Source organism: Rousettus aegyptiacus, unplaced genomic scaffold (genome assembly GCF_014176215.1).
Source record: "Rousettus aegyptiacus isolate mRouAeg1 unplaced genomic scaffold, mRouAeg1.p scaffold_m13_p_6, whole genome shotgun sequence".
Lineage (NCBI taxonomy): Eukaryota > Metazoa > Chordata > Mammalia > Chiroptera > Pteropodidae > Rousettus > Rousettus aegyptiacus.
In genome coordinates this window covers 71,183,044-71,207,732 of record NW_023416309.1, presented here as the reverse complement: position 1 = coordinate 71,207,732, position 24,689 = coordinate 71,183,044, and the positions used below count along the sequence as shown (strand labels likewise).

The window sequence follows — 24,689 nt, the reverse complement described above, 5'->3', positions numbered from 1 at the left end:
TTGGTCACTTTTTGGCATTAGAATGAATTACTCTTCACTTATGATTTTTGTGTGAACCTCGCGGCTCTTCACTCGCAGCTTGTTGACTTGGGACTCAGCGATGTCAGCCCGCTCCTCGGCCTCCTCCAGCTCGTGCTGGAGCTTGCGGAACCTGGAGAGGTTGACGTTGGACTGTTCCTCCTGAGAATGAATGGAAATGTATTTAGGAGTGAATAAAGTTCAGAATTTCTAGTTACTTAGGTCAATGGGTCTTGAATTTGCTTTTTACTTAAAAATGATTCACCCTAGTAAAACCTTTGTAAAAAAAATGAGAAATGTTTTTGAACTTTCTCTTTTTTTGTATTAACTCTTCTCATGCATCTTGAACTCATGGATAACAAGGAGGTACAGGTAACATTTGTCTCTAAGATGTTCTAAAAGTTCTCCTTTTGGAACTTCTAAACATCTTAGAGCTACTCCTTAATATGCCAGCTTTCCAGTCTCTTTTTTTTTTTCAGAATCCTGAGAATGGATCTAGACCTTTTAAAAATGCAGATATGCAATCTATATTATACAAAACTAATAGCCTTGATCATAAATTATTGCCACTTGAGTATAAATTATTGCCACTTAGGGCAGTTTAGAAATTAAAGAAGAAGCTGATTATTTCCTAAAATAATCTGAATGGTCTTTGCTTATGTTCAAATATATAGCAGTGAATTGGAGAAGGTTAGTTCTGGTTTAGTCTCTTTTTAAAAAGGCCCATGTAGAACAAACCAAAATACGGCATTCAAATTAAGCACATTAATAAAACTTAGAACTATTAAATAATAGTTTGTGAAAAACTTCAGATTTAGTAATACACCGTCCACCTGTCTACTCAAACCATAACTTTATAAATTACCTTTGGTTTCTTTTATCTCACCTCCCAAGTGCAACCTATTAGCATATTTTATTTCTACTTCCAAAATATCTCCATTCCTCTCTATATGCTCCACTATTATCTTAATTCAACCCATGGGACCACCTGAAAAGCCTCTTAAAATGTTTTGCTGTACCTATGTCATCTGACAATCATGCCCCACATACTAGCCAGAATACTCTTTTTAAAAAATATAAACTAGGGCAAGATTAACCCAATTTAAAACCCTCCTGTGGCTTTCCAGTATCTCGTCCTTAGAATACAATCCAGACTTCCTATAATGGCCAAGAAGACTCTGCGATCCTCCTCCTGTATAGCTTTTCAGCCTCGTGTCTACTGCAATCTCCCTTGTCCTTCTGCTTCTTGAGCCAGACTCTTTTCCACTCAGAAGCTTTGCATTTGCTCTTCCCCATCCTTAAAACCTTTCCCCCCGGCCTATCAAGTGGTTTGTTTCTTCTCATTTTTCAGACCTTCATTGAACCATTTTCCTTTCATCTTTCCTCATTTTACCCCTCTTTTCTTTCATTCCTTTCACCAAATTGGCTTGGACATATCTGAGAACTGGAAGCTGCCCAGTCACCCCAAGGAATTCTGAACTCACCGCTTCCTCAGCTTGTCTCTTGTAAGCTTTCACCTTTGCTTGCAGTTTATCCACCAGATCCTGGAGCCTTAGTACATTCTTGCGGTCTTCCTCAGTCTGAAATAATATTTTAAAGAGTGGGTTTCTTGAGAGTACAAATACCATTATATTTTTTTGTACATTTGGTTTTCAGTCCCTTGCAGACTGGAGTGAAAATCTAGACAGGCCATTTTCCTTACTTGGTAAGTGAGTTCTTTTACTCTTCTCTCGTGTTTGCGTAGACCCTTGACAGTTTCAACATTTCGCTTCTGTTCACTTTCAACTTCTGCTTCAAGTTCACGTACCTGCAAGAAGATGGGTATTTTAAAGATATTAATTATTATCCTTTCACTTAATGGATTTCTACTTTTCAAATGACCTATAGTACTTAATTTATTCTGCTTTCTGGTATTTTTGATGCCGTAGTCTAACCACCCCCCTTATAAGCTCTTGGGTAGCAAGGACTATCTCTCATCTCCGTATGCTCCACATCATCTAGCAGTGCTAGGTATTCAAAATCGTGTGTTAGACGAGAATGAGAAGAGATATATGCTGATCAGACCCACCCTGGCCTCCAGTTTCTGGATCTGCTTCTTCCCGCCCTTCAGTGCCAGCTGCTCAGCCTCATCCAGACGGTGCTGCAGGTCCTTCACCGTCTGTTCCAGGTTCTTCTTCATCCGTTCCAGGTGGGCGCTGGTGTCCTGCTCCTTCTTCAGCTCCTCAGCCATCATGGCTGCCTAATTAGCAATAAAATAACATCCATTGAGGAAGGTGAGATAGCACATCAAAATTCAAATTTGACCACCACTGCATTGCCCTCTGCTCACATCGGTAATGGCCTTCTTAGCTTTCTCTTCTGCATTGCGAGCTTCCTGGACAATGTCCTCCATTTCTCCCTGGATTTGGGAAATGTCTGTCTCCAGCTTCTTCTTGGTGTTGATCAGACTGGTGTTCTGGTTAAAATATCAAATATAGAAATGTTAAGTACACCAGAGCAAAATTAGGATGCTCAATGCACTAAAGAAATCACAAACTAGTTAATTAAATTTACTAATTAGTATCCTTTCTTGTTCCAAAAATTATCTGAGTTGACGACATTATTTTAAAAGACAATCAAGTCTGGATGTAATAGTTTGGACAAACAAAATTATTGTTAATTCCAAAACAATGAATGCTTTAAACTTTATCTTCCATGAAACATGATGAATAAATTTTTAGACAGTACTAAGATATGAGTAAGGATTATATTTTCCTTCCTCTGTATTTTTCACTATTCTCTTATTCTACTCACCTGGGTGTGCAGGAGCTGGACACGCTCGCTGGCATCCAGAAGCTCCTGTTCTGCAATTTTCCTGCTCCTCTCTGTCTGTTCCAGAGTGGCCCTCAGCTCTTCAATCTCAGCCTGCAGCAGGTTAGCTCTGCGCTCCACCATGGCCAGCTGCTCCTTCAAGTCCTCTTGGCCCCTGAGAGCATCATCCAGGTGGATCTGAGTGTCCTGTGGAATGAATGATCCTTGAGACATCTTGTTCTCAGCGCAGCAGTCACCCGACTGCCCTGGGACCATTTCTTGAGCCCATTTACCTTGAGAATGCCTTGGGTGTTTCTGTAGTTCCTCAGGGCCTCAGCAGCCATGCGGTTGGCATGGTTCAGCTGGATTTCCATTTCATTCAGATCTCCCTCCATCTTCTTCTTGATCCTGATGGCATCATTTCTGCTCCTGATCTCAGCGTCCAGTGTGCTCTGCATTGACTCCACGACTCTAATGTGGTTTCTCTTCAGCTGGTCAATTTCCTCATCCTTTTCAGCAATTTTCCTGTCAATTTCAGACTTGACCTGGTTCAGCTCCAGCTGGATGCGCAGGATCTTTCCCTCTTCATGTTCAAGCGATGCCTTAATGACAGCAAGAGGGTAGCATTAGCAGGGAAAGGAAGTGTGTAGTATTCTAGAAATAGGAATATCTTCCTACTTTTGTGCTGCCATAAATAACACATCTTTATTCCACTATTATAGAAATTTCTACAATGTGTTACTGTTGATTTTATATGCTTCTATCTGCCCAGGTAGATGTGCCCTTGAAGCTGTGAAGGGTCCTTAACTTATTCATCTTTGCTTTCTCAGTGTTTAGCATAGTCCTGACATCACTTATGTTAGTTGTATACATGGTTAATTCTTCATTCCCATGCTTAGCACACAGAGTAAAAATTATTTTTCTTTTCTTTTGATTCACCAGTACTTGCATGCAAAATACCCTTAATTTCTCTCATAACTATTTTAGAGTGTACAATAAAATGTCTACCTCTGCCTCCTCTAAAGCAGCCTGGAGTTCAGATTTTTCTTGTTCCACTTGTTTCTTTATTTTCTCCAGTTCATGGATACGTTTTCCTCCTTCTGCAATCTGCTCAGTGAGATCAGAAATCTCCTCTGTTGACGAATAAAAGTATAAAAATTTTGTTCAGTGAGGGAAAACATTTTTTAAACTCTTTTGTTAAAGAAAAGGTAAAATATACTCACGTTGCAAATTCTTATTTTCTCGCTTCAAGGTTTCAAGTTGGTCTAAGGATTCCTCATAAGCATTCTTGATCTTGAACAGCTCTGTGCTTAGGGAGCGGGACTCCTTCTGGGAAGCCTCAAGTTCAGCATGAGTTTCTTCATACTTCTGTTTCCATTCAGCCAGGACCTGAGGGGCAAGGAATGGTGAAGAAATTTAATGGAGAAAGTTTGATTATATAAAACTATTTGTTCTGGCAACTCTCAAACAGAATTGAGATGATCTGGGAATAAAAAATAATTATGAACAAGAAGAGGAGCAATCACAGGAACCTCCTACCCCAGCTACTCATGGATCAGGAGAACAGCCTTCAGATGATTTGAATAAGGTACCCTGAAGGTAGCAGGCTATCTTAATTGTATTTTGGAGGCTGAGATTAAAACACATGCAGAATACCTTATCAAAGTTCCTTTGTTTTTTGTCCAGGGCTGCACAGGCAGCATTCGTTCTCTCCACATCAATCATGAGGTCCTCCACTTCATTTTGGAGCCGCTGCTTGGTCTTCTCAAGGGAGGCACATTTGGCATTCACAGCTTCTACATGCTCCTCTGCATCCTGCAGACGCTGGGCCAGCTTCTTCCTGAAAAGTGAAACAAGGATGACAGAAGTATATGGCCATTAGCAGAATTGATTGTTTCAAAGTGGGTACAAGAGAGTGATTTCCACAGTCAGACTACTGAAATACTTTGTCTTTCAAGCTTGTATTGTAAGTCCAGTGCTATATTAATTTATTCCCGCTCTCCTACCAACCAAATACTGAAAACGACCCAAATTTCAATATTGCTGTACTTTATAGTCTGGCTTTAAGACCATGATCAGCTCAAGTCAACATTTTACTCTTTAAGGTGACTGGTTTATGTCTCCTTTATAGAATATTAATATCTATTTTGAATTGCTGTTATTGAATTTTGATCTCCAGAGGGATAGAATCTATTTTGCTAATCTTTGTTTTCTTGTAGGCTGCCACATGTGTTAAATACTCAAATATTATATTAATTGAATTCAAATAAAATATACTTGAATTTGTCTAATTATATTTCTTATTTACTAGCTTTTCATTAATTCTTCAATAAGAAGCTTTCCTAAATCAATATAAATTTTTCTCTGAGTGTTCCACTCAATCTCTTCCACCAAAACATTGTAATTCCAACTATGTGGTTGTTGTATAGTAGCCATAGAATAAATGACTAGATCTCTCCTTAATCTTTCAGTTGAATAAGTAGACCCCTTCCTGTCTCAATTTCCCCTCTTACAGTCAAGTCTTGAATTTTTTATTGCATTGAATATTTAGTCCGTTATAAAATAATTTTCTTTATTATTATAGAATTTTATGACTACTTTTTAGTCTTTAACAATATATTTTCCGCTTTTTTCAACATAGCCATATTTTCACATCTCAGAAGGAGGAACTGTGCTTTAAAGCTCTATTATTTTCCTCAAATATACTTATCACTTTGAACCAATATTTTTGTTATTTGATAAGAGAGGAGAGGCATAGAAGAATGTAATCACATCTTATTCTATCTGCACTTACATAGAGAGAATGATGTGAAAAGTTCCTTTTTTAAAAAATAATTATTCAGCTCCCTCTTGCCTTATGTTCTTTCTCTTTTCACTGTCTAGCTTAATTTCTTTCCTTAGACAATCTAGAGTATTTGTTTTTCTTGCTTAGGTTTATGGTCCTGTATTTTTCCCCTAGTTTTTTATTTGTTTTGGGAGCAATGGGTATTTGCCCTTTTAGTAATTATAGCAGATGTACTTTGATTATTAACACAGATATTTCCATTTTAACTAAGTCTAGAACATACTTGGCCTCTTCCAGCTCCTCTGTGCGCTGGATGGCGTCTGTCTCATATTTTGTCCTCCACTGGGCGACCTCACTGTTGGCCTTGGACATTGCCCTCTGCAGCTCAGCTTTGCCTTCCTGCTCCTCCTCATACTGTTCTCGCAGCAGGTCACAGTCGTGGCGGGCAGACTGCAGAGCATGGGCCAAAGCACTCTTGGCCTGAGAACATAGAGATTGGTGACTTAATTTTATATCTTTAAAGTGATGTTTAGTCTTTATGGTCCTATAGCCCACCAGAAGAAAATCTGCAGATGCAAGCAAGACACAGATAACCCCCCAAACAAGGATGACAATAACAAATAGGGCTTACCTTTATTTCTTCTTCAAGCTGCCTTTTCAGCTCCTCAATCTGTTGTGTGAATGCTTGTTTGCCCCTTGAGAGCTGAGAAACTAATGAGTCCTTTTCATCTAGCTGGCGTGAATATTCACCTATATGGAAAGTAAAGCTCTAAATTAAAAAACTGGAGCAAGGAAAGCGGGAGAGCATGGATTACAACAAACTACCAACATCCACTTTACCCTGATGAGAAAAATGTAAAAATGAGACATATGGAAAACTTTAGGAAAATTACACACTTATGAACAACACAAAAGATTTTGGGAGATACTTAAGATTATTTGACCACAATATAAATTAATGAAGAAATGTGTGAAAAGTAATGAAAATCAAACCAACAAAACATCCCAGTGCTTTTTATCTAACGCAATAGTGTCGTGTTAGTTTACCTTACGTTGAAAGTTGATTGAAACAAAGAATTTATTCTGTGGAAAACAAGAGATTTTGAACAATCCTCTCTGTAAGTAGACGTGATGTTCAAAAAAAAGTCCTAGAAGCAACTTTATATTAAGAAACAGTCAAGTATCCTTCCACCCCTAGGTTGAGTTGGTTTATGGATAGTTAATCAGTTCTGAAACTAAATGGCAGTTAAATTTATCTTCGAATCTTTAATCATCATAATTCGTAAAATACACACTATCATGTTAAAAAGAGAGAGAAGACTTTTAGCACCAGTTTTTGAACGTGTTACCTGGACACCTTATTTCTAACATTTAATAAGAATGACAACTTTCACTTTTTTCCGTACCACTAAGTTACTGAGAGTAAACATGTATTGAGGAAGTGAAATTACAAAGAGCATTTTGGGATGTGGTTTTATAGTGTAGTGTTTAGCATGTCTGCTCTACACACAGAAAATCCTGGGTTTGTGCCCCAGTAGGCCATGGTTCACAGTCTATGACCATGCCACCCAGACAAGCCTGATTTCTGATCTCAGAAGCTAAGCAGGGTTGGGCCTGGTTAGTACTTGGATGGGAGACCACCTAGGAAGTCCAGGTGCTGTAGGCATAAATAATAAAAAACAAACAAACAAAAAAAAACAAAGAGCATTTTGATTCTTTGAGAATACAATCTTTCTTTTTCATAAAGTGTGCTTAACACCTGTATAACTATAATAAAAACCTTACTTTAAGTTTTGTTCTAGAAAGAACAATATTTGAACAAATATGAAAAAGTGGTTCTCCAACACTTTGATCTGCCTATTACTTTAACAGTCCAGATGACTCATAAAACAATTTTCATTGTGTTACCTCTCTCTCAGGGAGGTAGAACTGTGGTAGAGTGTTGGACAAGTGAAAGGGTGAGTAGTAAATGCAGAGACTCTCTGATTTGGAGTAAACATTCTTGGCCAATGATTTCACCACTACCATAATTTATCATCTTTAAAATGGGGAAAACATTACACACACTAATGAGGATAAAGTAATAAATAACTCTTGGCACTTTGAAAAGTGAAAATAAATAGTGTGAAGTATACTTTTTATTTGATAACTTTTTGATTAAAGTGAAATCGGCTTTAAAATGTTTTAAAACTCTGGATCTCTTTGTTACAAAAACAAAACAAAGCAAAACAAAAGAATGTAGTCCCTGCCAGTGTTCAATAATGTGTTCGTATGAGTGGGCGCCTCCTGGGAAGGTATGTGATCTCAAGCAATTGAATGCAGTTTTTTAGCAAATTGAGCATCCAAGGTAAATTCGTCATTCAGGGTCAAAGGCCCACCTGATTCCGTCTGCAGGCGTGCTCTCTGAGCCGTCAGATCATTGATCAGCCGCTGCTGCTCTTCTTCCTTTGACTTAAGCTCACTCAATTGATCTTCTAGAGTACGGCACATCTTTTCAAGGTTTCCCTGCATTCATAAAATGGTAGGAACCATCTCAAGCATGTATTACAACCATAGAAATTTTCAATAATCCTAAGTAGTCCAAAGGAGCTGTGTTAACTCATTTATTTTGAGAATAAACTGCCTTTACGAACAAAAACAATGGAAGTGTTGTGAGAGAAAGAGTAGCGAGTACATGGTTGAAATATACTGCCACTAAATCGCTTCGTGAATCTATCTTCACTCAATTAGCTTATCTGTGATATGAGAATAATGATACTTGATTCAGTTTATGAGACTGTTTTGAGGAGCAAATTATGTATTTGTGCTTAAGAGAAAAACAAAAGGAGTTAGTCAAGGTAAGTTGTTTTAAAATCTCAGAATGTATTTTTTTATTTAAAGGAGCTTAAGTTTTCACTATGCATATTCTTTGGGTATGGCTCTTCTTCTGGAAAGAGTGAGCACTTTGTCACCCTCCGACCAGTCTCTTGCCCATTACTGATTCTTGGAAGGCTTGCTCACACCTGTTTTACACTTGTTTACATAAATTTCTTTAAGACTTACTTAAACCACGACTGTACCTTGGCTTTGGAGACAGTCTCCATGTTACTAGCAAGGTCATCGATCTCCATCTTCATCTCACTCTTCTCCTTCTCCAGCTTCTGCTTGACCCTCTGCAGGTTGTCTATCTGCTCCCCGAGCTCAGCCACACTGTCCGCGTGCTTCTTCCTCAGGGTGGCCGCAGTGGCTTCATGCTGCAGGGTGGCCTCTTCCAGGTCCCTGCGCATTTTCTGGAACTCAGCCTCCCTCTTCTTGTTCATCTCAATCTGGGCTGAAGTTGCACCACCAGCTTCTTCCAGCCGCTCACTGATCTCCTCCAGTTCCCGAGAGAGGTCAGAGCGCTGCTTCTCTGCTTTGGCTCTAGAGGCCCGCTCTGCCTCGATTTCCTCCTCTAGCTCCTCAATGCGGGCCTGGGAATGACATCGACATTCATGTGAATTCATGGCAGTTTTGATTTTTTGTAATGCCCAGAAAAGGTGGAAGTCATGTACTTACCTGTAACTCCTTGATCTTCTTCTGCAGTTGCATCCCAAGGGCCTGTTCATCTTCAATCTTGCTTTGCAAATTGCTCATTTCAAACTCTTTCCTGTTAGAAAAACACTTTATGTCAGTCACAGAAATATTAATAGTAATTTCCCCATCTAAACTTTGTTCTTTCCATTTACTTTTTAAGCTTTTCATCAAGTTGCTGTTTGTCATTTTCTACATCCATTGTGGATTCTTGAGCCAATTTTAGGTCTCCTTCCAGTTTCCTCTTTGCTCTTTCTAGATCCATTCGAAGTTTCTTTTCTTGTTCCAGAGACCCTTCAAGCTAAATTAGAAAGTAAAATTTGTTAAACACTGAAAGTATATTAAAAATGTCATTTAAATGGTTATTAAAAATACACTTACATCATCCACTTGCTGCTCTAGCTTGATCTTCGCTTTGGTCAGGGTGTTGACTTTGTCCTCTTCTGCCTGCAGGTCATCCAGGGTCTGCTGGTGGGCCTCTTGGAGGGCCTTCTTCTCCTTGGTCAGCTTAGCTATGGTTTCATCCAGGCCTGCCATCTCTTCTGTGAGATTTTTTACCTAGAAGGTCAAGGAAGAGGTTGTTTCTACTATAAAGCAGTTTATTGGATTCTAGAACCTTTAAATAGTGGAGGAGAATATGATTCATACCTTATTTTCTGTGGCATGTTTCTCCTTTTCAACCTTGGCCAGTGTCAACTCAAGGTCATCAATGTCTTTCTTGAGCTCTGAACATTCATCTTCTAGTTTCCTCTTCTTGGCTGTCAGCTCAGCATTGATCTCTTCTTCATCTTCAGCTCTCTCAGTCACCTCTTTGATTTTGGCCTCCAGCTGGATTTTGGTTTTGATCAGCTGGTCACATCTTTCCTCTGCATCAGCTAAGCTATCTGCTTCCTGAGAAGGGACAAAAAACACTTTCATATTTCAATTCTCTGTCCATTTTCAGATTTTACTAAAATTTTGAAACAAACAAGTACATGATATTTTACGCCTGAATTTTTATTAGCTTTCTATCATTTAGGAAGTATTTATTGGACACTTACAGCACTGAAGATAAAAAAAATTAAGTCATAGTTGGTGAAATTATGATACAGTTATATTTCTAATCATGGGGTTCAAGACACACTACCTCAAAATACAGCACTTTGACATACTGAAAATCTTAAGCTGGAGGAGCTTGAGAAACATGGCAGAAGCAGGAAGTTCACTTTGACATCTGCTCCTCACCCTTCTTCCCTGAAACAAGTCATAAAACTCTCATATGAATGGTACTCTCTCTGTACCAGGAGGAAAGATGATACTCTTATCACCAGAGATGGGGAATTTAGGACTGAGAAGGCTGTATAAACAAACCTTGTTCAACTAACCCTATTTTCCTAGTTACTTCTTCATCGTGAACTACTCCTAGCCTATATCCCCTTCTCTTGTCAATTCTTCACAAATTTATTGTTTCCTGTCTAAAAGATATAAAAGCTTTCTGCTCTTGTCACTTCTTCAGGTCTTCGCTTTTTTGTGAATGTCCTAATGTATATGTAAATTCAGTAAAATTTGTATGCTTTTCTCCTGTTAATCTATCTTTGTCCTTAAACTTCAGACCCATCCAGAGACCCTAAGAAGGTTGAGGAAGACTTTTGTCTCCCCTACATGGTATGGTAACTTATATTTAATGTGTTGGTATATAAATTCAGATCAGTCAGTTTTCTTTATTTAATATTTATTTTCAGAAAGTTTTAGTATATGAAAAAGAAATAAAATTCTTGGGTATCTATCAAGTAGCTAAGAGGAAGGGGTAATATCAGAAAAAATGACTTAAAAGGGTGACATGTCCTACAGTGACAGAATAGCTGAGAATTAAAAGGTGTACCTGGGTGAACTAAGAGAATCTGAACATATTAAAAGATGGAACTTAGTGAAGTAGCAAGTGAAGTAGCAAGCTTGTTTCTCATGAGAAGAGATAAAAGTTGGCCTATAATCTTTATGAGAGTAGGGACTATACCTCTTGCTCAAAGTTCTATCCCTACTTTTTGGAATGTCATCAAATATTTATTAAATGTATATTTGATATAATAATGTTGAAATAAAGCCATTCTATACTCAAAGGAGAGTATATTGGATAAAACTTAGATATCCCCTACAATTATTCCTTATCACAATTTAGAAAACTGTGATCTATGTAAACTGCAAAGAGAATCACAGTGCCAACCTAGGTATTTATAGTTCATCTTTCTTTACATTTTCTAATTATGTGTCTAAAACCAATACTCCCAATGAGACCGATGTAGAGTCCCTTCTGAATTCAGAAAACTAGAGGATAACCTTTAATATTTGTGTTGTTGATTTCAGTGGTAGCAACTGAAATTCTCATGTCATTTGGGTCACAAAAATGGGTTAGACTGTGATGTTTGATAAAATATTTCTTCCTAAGCCTCTGGATATTTATTAGGACATCAGAAAAAGAACATCAACCCAATCTCTCATGTTTTGCATCAAATTGACACTATTTATAAAAAGTATTGCCATTATCCTTGCAATGATCCTACTCTTTCAAGTACTAGAGAATTTCAAAAGTTAGTTGAGAGGGAAGTTGCCAGGGGACCAGAGATATAAAAATTTAGAATATACATTTTCATCACAAAATCTCCTCCTTCTTAGTTGTTAATATTGTTCTTTTTTTACTGCCCTTATTTGTATTTTTTAGTATGGAGAATTTAGCTTATTTCTTGCCCATTTTCTGCTAGGGGAAACAATAGGGGGAAAGGAAAAACACTTTTATTTTTCTCTTTTCATCAGCAAGGAATCCTATCATGGTGCTTTTTAGTAATGTTGTATATAAAATTTTATAGACAGTCTAAGGAGTTGTGAATTAGGAAAGACTGACAGTAAGGTGGAATTTAACTTTACCCTAGCAATTGCTAAACTGAAATTTTAGCATGAGATTATAAGAAAAGGGTTCTGACACTCACAGCTTGAACCTGGAGTTGTAGGTCGTTTTTCTCTTGCATCAGAGTTACCATTTTCTCTTCAAGTTCTTTCCTTTTTGCCTCTGATTTAGCCAGCTCTTCTTTGGTCTTCTCAAATTCTTCCTTCATGTTGGCCATCTCCTTTTCTGTTTCTGCACTCTTGAGGAGAGGCTTGATCTTGAAATACAGCTTCATCCAGGGCCAGTGCTTCACATTCATGAAGGCACGGACATTGTACTGGATGCAGAAGATGGACTCTCTGTGATAGGAACAGAAATTTTCAAAGTCAGTTTATAATAGTAATCAGAATAAGAAAGCATAGGCTAATGGGGTTTAGTCAGGTATTGTTATTAATACCTTCTTTCCACCATCTTCTGGTACTCCACTCTCGCCAAGAACCCTCTGCACCTGGCCTGGGTTCTGGTAATCAACTGGGCCAGCTTGTCATCTCGCATCTCCTCTAGGAGCCCCAGAAGACCAGCTTTGAAAAAGACCTGAGCATAGGCAGAGTTACATATCAGAAACTTTACCTAAACTTCAAAGGGACATGGATAGCATCAGATAGGCTCTAGAGACTATTACCTTGGTGTGACCAAATTTATACTGGGTGTGGTCGATGTCAATGGACCCAAGGAGTTTCTCAGAGGCCTTCTTGCTATCAATGAATTGTCCTTCAGGAATAGCACTGGCATTTAACACCTTATATCTGTTTAAGTCAAACAAATGAATCATATAACTATTGTCTTCAACAAGGAATCTTCCTACCTTACTACAGAAACAACATAGGTGTTGGGTAGTCCAATAAAAATAAAGAAATCATATCTATCTCTTTATCTATTCTCTATGTATTCAAAGTGTGTCGAACTTTTGGTATGTCAACACAGAGTCTGTTAAATTTGTTTCTCTTCTCTTTGATTTTAATAGGTGTAGAGGATTCTTTCATTGAAACATTAAATAAGAAAAATCTCTTAAAATAATTCACAGTGAGAAAGTCTGTCTGACCTCTGTTTGAAGTCTGCATAAAGGATTCTGCTTGGGAATCCCTTCCTACAGATGCGGATGCCTTCCAGCACACCATTACACCTCAGCTGGTGCAGGACAAGTTCGTGCTCCATGGCCCCTAAAAGGAAGAGTACACATGCCTCATTTCATGGTCTATAGCAAACACACTGGAGCTTGTCGGCATATGAAAAATGTCTTACCGGGAGTTTTGGTTTCATTGGGGATGATGCACCGTACAAAGTGAGGGTGAGTGCTCCTCAAGTTGGTCATCAGTTTATTTAAATTCTCCTGTAGAACCATATGAATGTTTGGTTTAAAAGTGTACTGTTTCATACATTTGCATTTACAGACATAATTCTTGTGCTCCATGACATTCGTTCAATTCTAATGCATAGTATCCAGATGTGAATTTGCAAAGAGTTACCTCTGGAATTTCCACATTCCCAAAATAGACATCTATTTCCTGTTTCTGTGTATTATATACATATTTTTTATTAGACATTGAAGAGGTTATTCACTGCTGCTGAATTTGATAGCATATGCTGTAAATTTAATGTGACATTCTAAACATATGGAAATACTACACCCACACTCCTTTGCCTAGATATGTAGTCTGGTTTTATAAATAACCCAGTATCTTCCTACAAATCTCCATTTCTTTCTTTATCTGACTTTCAGCTGTATCTGCTTTCCTATCATATGCTTATTCCTTACTATAGTTAGAGATCTGTGTCCTCCTTCCGGTTCCAAGTTGCCTTTTAATGCCTTGTTCTGGGAATTGGCAGAAAACTGACAGCCATATTACCAAGTGTAAGATGTTTTCCAAAGAAATTCTGGTTTTTCAGAATAACTAGAGCTTCAGTTATTCCAGATGGACTTGTCAAAAGAAAAGTAACATTTCCTTAAAGAGCTATTTCTTATCACATCTGGCTACTTATTCTTTTAGCTCAGCTTCCAATTCTTACCACTATTTATTCTATTCTCAACTTTCGAAATCTACTCATTTTAGTTCTATGCCAATATACACGTAAATACCTACATTATTTGAAGACTCCCAGAAGCTCAAGTAAATCTCATGTTTTGCTTCATCCTATTCCATAGAATTTTTTGAGTGTCAAAGATCTCATTTTCTGGCCTCCAAATTGAAATTTCCTATCTGATATTGACTTCTGCAATTCACTCTTATCCCTACTGAGGCCTGTGTCTCTTATATTATGTTGAGTATCTCTTACAAACTACAACAAGCTTCCCTGAGACTCTGTTTTACCACTGCCTGCTGACCTGTCTCCTGGAGTCACATCCAGTTCTAGAATCCTTGCAAGATTATTCTCCCTTCTCCACACAGTAAAGTAAAACTTAATTTCCTGAATCTACTTAGAGAAAATGAAGTTTGTACCCTGAAGAGAGCAGACACAGTCTGGAAGGAAGAACCCTTCTTCTTGCCACCTTTCTTTCCACCACCGCCAGACTCTAAAGAAATCAGTCAGAGAAAGCACAAGAAATCAGAGTACAAGATTTCTCTGTTTGTGTTCTATACATTAAGTAAAAGTTTAATTCTATTGAGAATTACCTGCTTCAGCAGCTGCTGCTGCCCCAGAGAAGAGGTAAGCTAGAGTTTTCATCGAAGACTTCTGGTACAGCCCGACCACAGTTTCATTCAGGGGGTCCTTGTTCTTGTCAAGCCAGCCGGCAATGTTGTAGTCCACGGTGCCTGCATAGTGCACCAGCGAGAAGTGGGCCTCAGTCTTGCCTTTGGTGGGCTTGGGCTTCTGGAAGTTGGCAGACTTTCCAAGATGCTGTTCATATAGCTTGTTCTTGAAGGAGGTGTCTGTGGCCTTGGGGAACATGCACTCCTCTTCCAGGATGGAGAAGATGCCCATAGGCTAAAAGTGGACCGCATGCAAAGTTATGATTCTATTTAAACATTTTTCTCTGTATAAAGAATTAAAGTAAGATGCAATGAATAATTCAGTTATCACAAAACATGGTTAGTGAAATGCAAAACAGACCTTCTCAATGAGCTCAATGCAGGCAGCCAGGTCCATCCCGAAGTCAATAAACTCCCACTCAATGCCTTCTTTCTTGTATTCCTCCTGCTCCAGCACGAACATGTGGTGGTTGAAAAACTGTTGCAGTTTCTCATTGGTGAAGTTGATGCACAGCTGTTCCAAGCTGTTAAACTAAAATAAGTAGAAAATACAAGTTAGCATTCAGTTTATAATGAAATCTCTTTAATAAGGGCCTTTCTTAGGTGGCTAGCCTAACTGCCCTCTTATGATGTCATGACTTCATTTTGCCTATAGCAAGATTCTCTCTTCCTCCAGTCTTTTGTTGTTGCTGTGGGTTAGGAAGTGTCACCACACCTGTTAGAAATATCTCTTAAACAGAAATAAACAGGCCGAGCGATGCTTCCTAATGCAATAAAACAATTATTCGTTTTTTATAATATCAATTTTTGTTGATCAGAAGTTTCTTAGTAATTTATCTCTTTATGATTGTGTTGTATAACTAGCTAAGATTGATTAATTTGAACTATTGTAGTCTTTATGTTATTACTAATAGGAATAAAAATTCAACTAACATTTGTTGAATATTTACTATCTGCTAAACACTGTGCTAAGTGCATTTTATAAATTATTGCATTTAATCACCACAGCCACCTTTTTAAGGTGTTACTGTTTGCCCATTTCATGGATGAGGAAACATGATTAGAGAGGTTAAGCAAACTGTGCAAAATGCTGTTAGTAGGGGCTCCAATGTTTTGACATCAGAGTCACTGTTTGTAACTGGTCTGCTTTACTATTCAGGACAGCTAGATGTAAACACAACTGAAAATTCTCTTGTCAAAGAACAGTGGCACCATATGCAGAAGTCAAAGGGGTTCTACCACACAGATGAACCTTGTAAACATTATGCTAAGTGAAAGAAACCATCATAAAAGATCACATATTGCATGATTCCATTTGTATGAAATGTCCAGAATAGGCAATTTTATAGAAACAGAAAGCAGGTGAGTGGTTGTCAAAAGATGGGGGCAGGAAAGTGAGAAAGGGGATAGGGTTTGTTGTTGGGGTGATGAAATGTTTTAAAATAATTTCTGTGATAGTTGCACATATCTGTGGATATACTAAAAATCATCAAACCAACTACTTTCAATATGTGAATTTTATGATATATGAATTACATTTCAATGATTTCATTATTAAAAAACTCGAAGAAGTTGAAGTATACACTGTCGTTAGTTTTTTTGAAGTATATGCTGTCATTAGTTTTTTTATTTGAAAAACTGTGAATTACTATTCTTGTCCTGCTTGGTGCCAGACTATTTCCTTCTTCCCATGTGGGCTTGAGAATTTTTAGAAATGATCTTATCCCTAAAACTCAGAAAGATTCCTCCAGTGTCTATCAGTCTACTCATAGAAAAAGGTGTAGAAATACAACTTGTGGATCAGGGATATCTGTGATACTGCTGTCAGGTAGAGGACTTTGGTTTCCTTGCTTCCTAAGGTATCTGGGATGTAGTCTTCCGTAGGCAGATAGCTTTAAGTTTCTTTACAATACCATTTCAATCCTTTTTATTTTTTAATTTTTAAAAGCTTATTAAGAATTTTATTTATTTATTTATTTATTCATCATTTATATCCTCTTTAAATACTTTTTTTAAAATTTGTCATCATTTTCCCTACCGTTTTCTTAGCTGTCATTGTTGCTCTCATCATCTTCTTAATCATTTACTGAATACTAACAATGTACTTGGGGTTTGTGCTTAGGACTTGAAATTCAGAAATCTTGTAACTGGCAGAATGATCTCAGAAGTGAGTATGTTATAGGTGCTTAGTGATTTACCCATAGGTCCTAGTCGAATTAGCCCTATATGGTGAGATACTATTCCCATTATTTAAATTCACACAGGTAGGAATCAAAAGAGTGGAATTTGAGTCCATATCTGTCTCATTCCAAAGTTCGTGCCCTTTCATGGACTTTTGGTCTCATTTCACACGTCTACATAGTATGTAGTACAATTATTTTTCATAGACCTTTTCCAATATTGATTGCAGCAGCAAACTTTGTAAACTTTCCTGCTATAAAGGTTCTATTAACTCACGTCAAAGATCTCAAAGCCAGCAATGTCCAAGACCCCGATGAAGTACTGCCTGGGCTGCTTGGTGTCCAGCTGCTGGTTGATGCGGGTGACCATCCACAGGAACATCTTCTCATAGATGGCTTTGGCCAGGGCACCCACAGCATTGTACACCTTCACAGACATAGTGACAACTGTTGGAGTTATTAAAGACATGTTGTAAAGGCCTAGGATGTGTGTGAGTTTGTGCACTTACCTGCTGCACATTCTGGCCTTTGGTGACATACTCGTTGCCGACCTTGACCCTGGGGTAGCAGAGGGCTTTGAGCAGGTCAGCAGAATTCAGACTCTGGAGATAGGCTGCCTTGTCAGCAACTGTAGAGACACAATTCAGGTAACCAACATGATCTACTGCTTGCCCCAAAATACATAGGGACAGAGTAATTGGTGAATCACTTTATAGAAAGTCTATATGGGGGTAAAGTGGTCACTGTCTGTCAGAAGCTTAGGTGTAAAGGAATGGGCTTCCCCATCCCACAAAATCCTCTTATTAAACACAGATGGAGCTTTATTTGGTACCTTCAGTGCCATCTGGCTCAGCTTGCTCCTCACGCTGCTTTTGCTTGAATTTCATGTTCCCATAATGCATTACTGCCCCTGTGAGCTTATAGATGGACACTCTTTCATCAGAAGTGAAGCCCAGGATTTCAATGGCACTCTACCAAGAGAGACGAGAAGACAAATTTAAGGCAGAGGCACTCATTTATTTAGGAGAACTTATCCTATATGCTTAAATACACACCTATAGCAGGTTGTTATTGTCATTCTCATACATAATGGATTTTTTGAAAATGGCATGTGTAACTTACATCTGTGGCTAACAACTCTTCTTGATCATCAATGCTGGGGACTGTGATCTCCCCTTGACTGACGAAGGCATAGTCGTATGGATTGGTGGTGATCAGGAGCATTTCTGAGTACACAGAGTTCAGGGGATAAGTATTACATTAGAAGATGTTAATAAAATGATTACCTTCTAGCTTATAAGTTTGAGGTCTTTCTTACCAATTAGGTCTGGCTTCTTGTTAGACATGATCTGATAAAAGATATGGTAGCTTCTTTCTGCCTTTAGCTGGAAAGTAACTCTAGACTTCTCCAGAAGATCTGCAATGGAAAGTAGCCAACAGATTAGGGGGGAAAATTATAAAGTTCCTGGAATGATGTTGGCACTTAGGGTAATAAGCTGTATCTCATTGGTCCCTCGAGATTTCAGCTGAAAGTTCCCATGAGGTGCCACATATTACCTCTCTACAATGGCAGTGGCTCTTACCATTTCCAGAAATAAACTAAAGCATTGTGACCCATATGCATTTCTCATAGAGAAGATCCTTGACATTTGGAATGTAACTGATTCTTGATAACCCCTTCCTGCCCAGAGTGTCTTCTCATTTTTTAGTAGAAAACAACATTTATCAAGGCTCAGACTAGGAAGTAACTGCATACATGCAACCCGCGGGCAACTCATTTACCCCTAGTGTTAGTGTTTTCTGAGAAACATTTGAAATTCATTGTGAGGCCCAACAGCTGCTGGCAGCTCCTACAGAATCATTGGCTCATGCCTCACATGGGTAAAGCACACTGCGGACTGTGGATAAGACTGGCATTAACCACGGGCACGTTTGGCAGCAGAATGGTGTTTCACAGGATACAGGTTCAGCGGGAGAAGCAAAGTGTTCCTCCAAACCATCATTTGTCATTCTTGGATTCCATTTAGGAGGTCCTGTTACTCACATGTTTCAATATCAGCAGATGCCAGTTTTCCCGTGGTACCAAAGTGGATCCTGATGAATTTACCCTTGCAAGTAAAAAAGATGATGTTATAAACAAAACCTGAAGCACACAAGGAAGATGAGATTGGGATAATAATTCAGACGTGCTTTCTCTGGCATTTAAGAGCTGAGAAAACCTCCCGTGACCAAGAGACTTACAAAACGGGAGGAGTTGTCATTCCTCACGGTCTTGGCATTGCCAAAGGCCTCCAGTAGGGGGTTGGCGCTGATGATCTGATCTTCCAGAGTCCCCTGCAAAGGCAAGAACAGTCCTCACATCTGGGGTTCCAGACGTCCTGAGAGCCCTGACAGTCTTGATTCTGATTCTGGCTGTCTGACTCACCTGCATTTTGCCAGAGGTAACTTCTTCCTTCTTCTTCTCCCCAGTGACTGCAATTGTTGCAAAGTACTGGATGACACGCTTGGTGTTCACAGTCTTCCCTGCACCAGATTCTCCACTGTCAAACAGTGAGCATACATATGTGAGGACTTAAGCTTTGTGAAAAATGAAACTGCCTACACCATCAGCATTTACTACTTTCGCATCTATTTTTATATGTCTGTCAGAGTCTACTAGATCTTTCTCTTCAGCCTACGTATAGCCCATCTCACTTCTGTTCCTTGGAACCGACAAAAAGTAGAGACATTCATTCATTATTCATGTAATACACGTTTGTTAAAATATGCCAGGCTCTCTTCTAGGTGCTGAAACCTGGGCTCAAGGGGCCCAAAAGGCAACCACTCGGCAACTAGGCAGTAAATGAAACAATTAGTAAAAAAACTCTATGAAACAATGCAAGTGTTCTTCAGTTTACTTAGACTAAAGACATGGCCCAAATTAAGTCTTTGAAGGAATAGACATTCTTCAAATGGGCCTTAAAAATGAAATGCTGGTAACATTTCCAAACTGCTCAACCTTTGATGGTCGTATGTTGCTCATTGCCCTGTATTGGATTCTGGCCATGTCCAGAGAAAAGATTTTACATCGCTTACTCCCAGGTGAGTCCTGTGGAACTTACGAGACTGGAGTAGCAAGTGATGTACTTTGCAGTATTATTTTATATTCTGATGCATTCTAAACCTTACAATAAGAGCCAATGATATCTGCTTTCAGGCTATCATGCCATTGCTTTAGTATATGGGCATTAACTAATTTCTTCTTTTGGTTTGTCCTTTTCTATTGAGAGTAAAATACTAATAAGGCTCAGAATAATGATACATACGTGATTAGGATAGACTGATTTTCCCGATCTAGAAGAAAAACAGTGGACAGTCAGCATATATACCAGTTACACAAACAAAACCTTGTACAAGGAAACACTTAAGATACTGAATGTAAGTACCATTTACAATGGAGTTTTTCAATATAGTATGTAAAGTTATATATGTTATTATTCTTAAGCTTCTTAAATTGGGGAAGAGAAACATAAAACGTCATCATATCTTAAATTCCTTAAACCCTCCCAGAAAGTGTGTTCCAGTTTAAAACAAAGAGCAGTTCTTGCCAAAGGCGGACACAGTCCCTAGTTGTTATCTGCAGATTTCAGTGTCATTCTGTTTGCTGATTAATGCATATAACTGAAAAATGCATAATATGCTAAGGGTTTGGACTATGGTTTAATAGGTTAAAATAGATTTAATCAAACCATGATTGACAATTACTTCCTAATGTATCTATTGGCCATGCATGCGCGCGTGCGCGCACGCCCGCGCACACACACACACTCTCACACACTTGCCTGTGTCTCATAGCCACAAACTTCAACCCTAACTCTGATTGGTCTTTCCAGAATATATGACATTGGGTCAAAGAAAGATTAGTTGAAAAGGGTACTTCAATCAGAATAAAACCCCTTTAAAGGGGAAGGACAACAACTTTTGTTTAGATGCCTATAGCCCCCAAACACCATCTTCATTCAAAGGGAGCATATCATATCTGAATAGGGCTCTGATGACTTCAATGAGATAACAGTACTTCTAAAATATCTAATCAATAATCAATAAGAAACTTAGGCATGAAAATGATTGAACACATTTTTCATTTCTATTCAGGAAATCTGATTCGGTTGTTACTTAATCTTACTCCTTTTGCTTTCATATATAAAACAAATCATGTCTTTTCAAGCAGGGAGACTGAAAAAGCTTCATGGGATGGAGCAGTAGCATGGTCTGATAAAATCCCGGAAGCAGCATCAGTAGAAGTGAGTTTTAGTGTCTGCTTTGACAGCATGTACCTCTGTGTTTTAGCCACCTCTTCTGTATAATCAGGTGGTCAAATTAGAGTATTTGTAAAGGTCTTTTTAGCTTTAACATTTTGTGGTTAGAGGCGGTAAAATGATTCATATGAAAGACAGTGGAGCCACTCACCAGTCAGCATGAACTGATAGGCATTGTCAGAGATGGAGAAGATGTGGGGCGGGGCCTCCTGGCGCTTTTTGCCTCTGTAGGCTGTCACCACCTCAGGGTTGTACACTGGCAACCACTTGTAGGGGTTGACCGTGACACAGAACAGGCCTGAGTAGGTCTGTACCAAAAGGAAAAAATACATTATTTCATGAGAATTTTAATAATTTACTACTTTTCAATAATGGTAACGGCCCGCATGAGTGGAAGGCAATGAGAATGCACTCACGTAGATCATCCATGCTGCATAGCGCTCTTTGAGGTTGTACAGCACAGCGGGCTCATGCAGGTGAGTCATCATGGCCATGTCCTCGATCTTGTCATATTTGGGAGGGTTCATGGGGAATACTTGATCATCTTTAACTGTAACAGTCTGTCAAATCAAATAAGAGAGGCCAGATCAAAAAATAAGTGTCAGCTCACCTAACCCAAAATGGGGCACATTCTAATCATCTCCAGATGTTTACTTACAGCTCCAGCTTCTGTCTTGGCTGTCACCTTCCCCCCTTCCCTGCTTTGCACTGTTGCTTTCACAAAGGACTCCTTTGGATCCGCCACAAAGACAGATGTCTTGGCATCAAAGGGCCTATTCTGGGCCTCAATGCGCTCCTTTTCTGATTTTCGGAGATAAGGAGCAGCCTCCCCAAAAATTGCCATTTCCTGGTCTCCACTCATGGCTGCGAGTTATTGTTGGCAGCCCAGTTGAAGACTCTGCCTGGCAGAAAAAGAAAAGGTGGTATAGAAATTTGAAAACTGGACTGTCAGATTCACACTAAGAAAAAAGAATTCTTTATTCACTGACCAGTTGATTGCTTAGTATTACATTGAGTGTGACCTACTCCCTGGTTTGGCTAGAGGCAAAACGTCAGTTTCTATGTTATATGACAGTGCTGACAGACACTTAGTCATGCATTTGGAAAGAGACTTGTTTCTGGCTCACCTACTGTATGATATTGTAGCTGCTTTCTGTGTGTCATTTGTTATGCATATTAATCTTTATAAGCTGCCTATTATTGGCGTATACAGAACACAATGCTAAGATGACAGCAGGGTGTTCTTCATCTCTTTCACTTATAGTTCTCATCTTCCAATTGGATTATAAGCACCTTGCAGGCAGGGAGTACTTTTCCTTCCCTCTGTGGCACCCATCACATCTCTTAGAATACATGCTGGATACTGCAAACGGCTCAAAGCTGGCTTTGTGAATTAAAAGGACAAGTGAAATATGTTTCTAAAATTCTAGGAACTATTTTATATGTGGTGAAAATCTTTTCATTATAGATTTGCATTTTCAAAGACTGCCTACTAAAGGAAAATGCAAATGTGAGGAGCTTTGTTTTTCATCGTTTTGTTAAAATGTATTTTATTATTTATCAATTTCTCATGTTCCTGTATTATAATTTTCACAAACTCGGCTTCTTCATCTGTCTTTATTGGTTCTTAAAGGCTAAATATAAAATGCCATTACCTATATTTTCTTGCCTTACTACTAATATAAAAATTTCACAAAAATTTTCTTTTCAAGATTTCTCTCTTGTCATTTTAACATCTATTAATCCTGTCAATAATGACCATAGGTAATCTATTTTATAATAATAAAGATATCTTTTCCAGGAAAACTCAAGGCACTTGGGCAAACTTTCTCACATTTTCCCATTCAAACTACAGTGATTCAGATAACACAACTAAAATCCTTTGTTTTGCTGAAAATGTTCACAATCATTTCCGTATTATATTTTAAAAATTTTTCATTTTACAGATTGTGAAACAACATGCACATTTAAGCCACTCTTTCAAGACAAGGATTAAATCTATTTAGACAGCATCTGAAGGTTTTTTATATTATATAGTGAAGCTATGGTATAGGAAATTTACATTTTCTCTATAAATGAAGAATAGCATTGAAATGTTGTATTGCATTTTTTAATTCTATTATTTAAAAGAAAAACTACAATGTTAGAAATTGAAAAGATCATGTATAAAAATCCTAAAGACTTTGAGAAAGCATTTTCCTATATAGCAAAGGGTATAAATAAATGAGAACCAGTTTCTAATGTCCCCTTCAGAATTTTTTAAGAGAAACATGATCAGCCATGAAATTGAAATGCTTTTATTTTATAAACCCCTGAGCACTCTTCAAACCATTGCAGAAGGCTTTTTGCACCCTGAGAGGAATCAGAAAAAGATCCATGTCTTACCTTAGAAACACAACCTTGAAGTGGGTCTGAACTGTAAGAAAAAACAAATTTCTTCTGAATTAAATTCTAACAGTTCCCAATAATAGCATGTGTAATTCTTAACTGAGAACCAGGAAATGACTGGGAACACTAAAACATCTAATTAAAATTGCTCCAGAGTAAATTGGTGCTTCACTGGAAGGGCTGCCAATAGCAATGGGAGCCAGGATGTGCGGCGTGCCTGCGAACAGCCAGACATCCCTTACTGTCTGTCCTTCAAACAGAGCCCTGTCCTCACACACACTTACCTTGAAGCTTTATGAGGAAAGACAAGTCATACTCATTCCAAGGGTACTTTTATAGGATCAAATATGGAAAACATGTAGCCTCCTCCTCTTTCTCAAAATGTATTTGGCAAAACATGTTTTTGGCAATGAAGGTCTCCAAGCATAATTCCCTTCATATTAAAGATGTTTGGATATAATTAGAAGCATTTCCTCTCACATTGGGTTAAGTACGTGAATCAATCTCCTATAAATAATTTGAGTTGTTGGCAATCTGAAAATGATCTGCCTTTGGAATAATGTAAGGTGTTTCAAAGGCACCTCTGTTCTGGAATCCCTGCACTTTGTTGCCTGCTGCTCTTCTGTTTCACTGAGTTGCCTGTGTGAAGTCTTGTCAACTGCCCACACAATCGCAAATATTATACTAAGGAAGGAAGTTTCTGATCTTTACCAGAGAGTTATAAAAAGATTGTTAGTTCCTCCCAAAGATGCGTGACTTTTTTTTTTCAATTTATTGTGCTTTTTCAAAAATGCTGGGAAATTTAATTTTAAAATTTGTTTCATGAAGAGCTGCTAAATATAGCTTCTTTTGTTTAGCTTCTTTTGTTTTCTCTGGTCAGTCACCTCTGATTTATTGTCACATCATACCACTCCCAAATCAGACTTGCTCCAAATATGGTCTGCTTCTCTCTCTCTCTCTCTTTCTCTCTCTTTTTTTAAATGCAAGTCGCTTGTGAAATCCTGTTTCCTTTATGAAACTCAGCATAGGAAAATATTAGAAAATAGGGCATATCTCTACATAAGAATACAGCAA

At 38.3% G+C, this 24,689-nt stretch overlaps 1 protein-coding gene and 1 pseudogene across 1 annotated transcript; one reads left to right on the top strand and one right to left on the bottom strand.

The window, feature by feature from the left end:
• Positions 1-23,661, bottom strand: MYH1 (myosin heavy chain 1). Its single transcript, XM_036223217.1, has 39 exons — positions 23,613-23,661; positions 21,886-22,129; positions 21,644-21,787; positions 21,379-21,535; positions 20,235-20,262; positions 19,355-19,469; positions 19,171-19,263; positions 18,974-19,037; positions 18,248-18,346; positions 18,052-18,155; positions 17,762-17,900; positions 17,439-17,557; positions 17,207-17,356; positions 15,111-15,281; positions 14,672-14,984; positions 14,498-14,571; positions 13,302-13,389; positions 13,102-13,219; positions 12,682-12,805; positions 12,457-12,593; positions 12,103-12,358; positions 9,791-10,033; positions 9,524-9,700; positions 9,298-9,443; positions 9,128-9,218; positions 8,653-9,042; positions 7,972-8,098; positions 6,225-6,343; positions 5,877-6,073; positions 4,465-4,648; positions 4,032-4,197; positions 3,817-3,941; positions 3,102-3,410; positions 2,812-3,015; positions 2,348-2,473; positions 2,087-2,257; positions 1,721-1,825; positions 1,503-1,598; positions 1-180 (listed from the first exon to the last, which is right to left on the bottom strand). The coding sequence occupies exons 2-39, from the start codon at positions 22,087-22,089 to the stop codon at positions 28-30; spliced, it is 5,826 nt and encodes a 1,941-aa protein (XP_036079110.1). The 5' UTR covers positions 22,090-22,129; positions 23,613-23,661; the 3' UTR covers positions 1-27.
• On the top strand, positions 7,145-7,259 carry LOC118604886 (annotated as a pseudogene).
• Positions 23,662-24,689: the final 1,028 nt, after the last annotated feature.

Coding starts and splice junctions, on each gene's coding strand:
- MYH1 (XM_036223217.1), bottom strand. CDS start 22,089: ATGAGTGGAGACCAGGAAATGGCAATTTTTGGGGAGGCTGCTCCTTAT. Junction 17,901..18,051: donor AAGAGTTGTTAGCCACAGAT/GTAAGTTACACA, acceptor CTCTCTTGGTAG/AGTGCCATTGAAATCCTGGG. Junction 12,806..13,101: donor TATGCAGACTTCAAACAGAG/GTCAGACAGACT, acceptor TGACTTAAACAG/ATATAAGGTGTTAAATGCCA.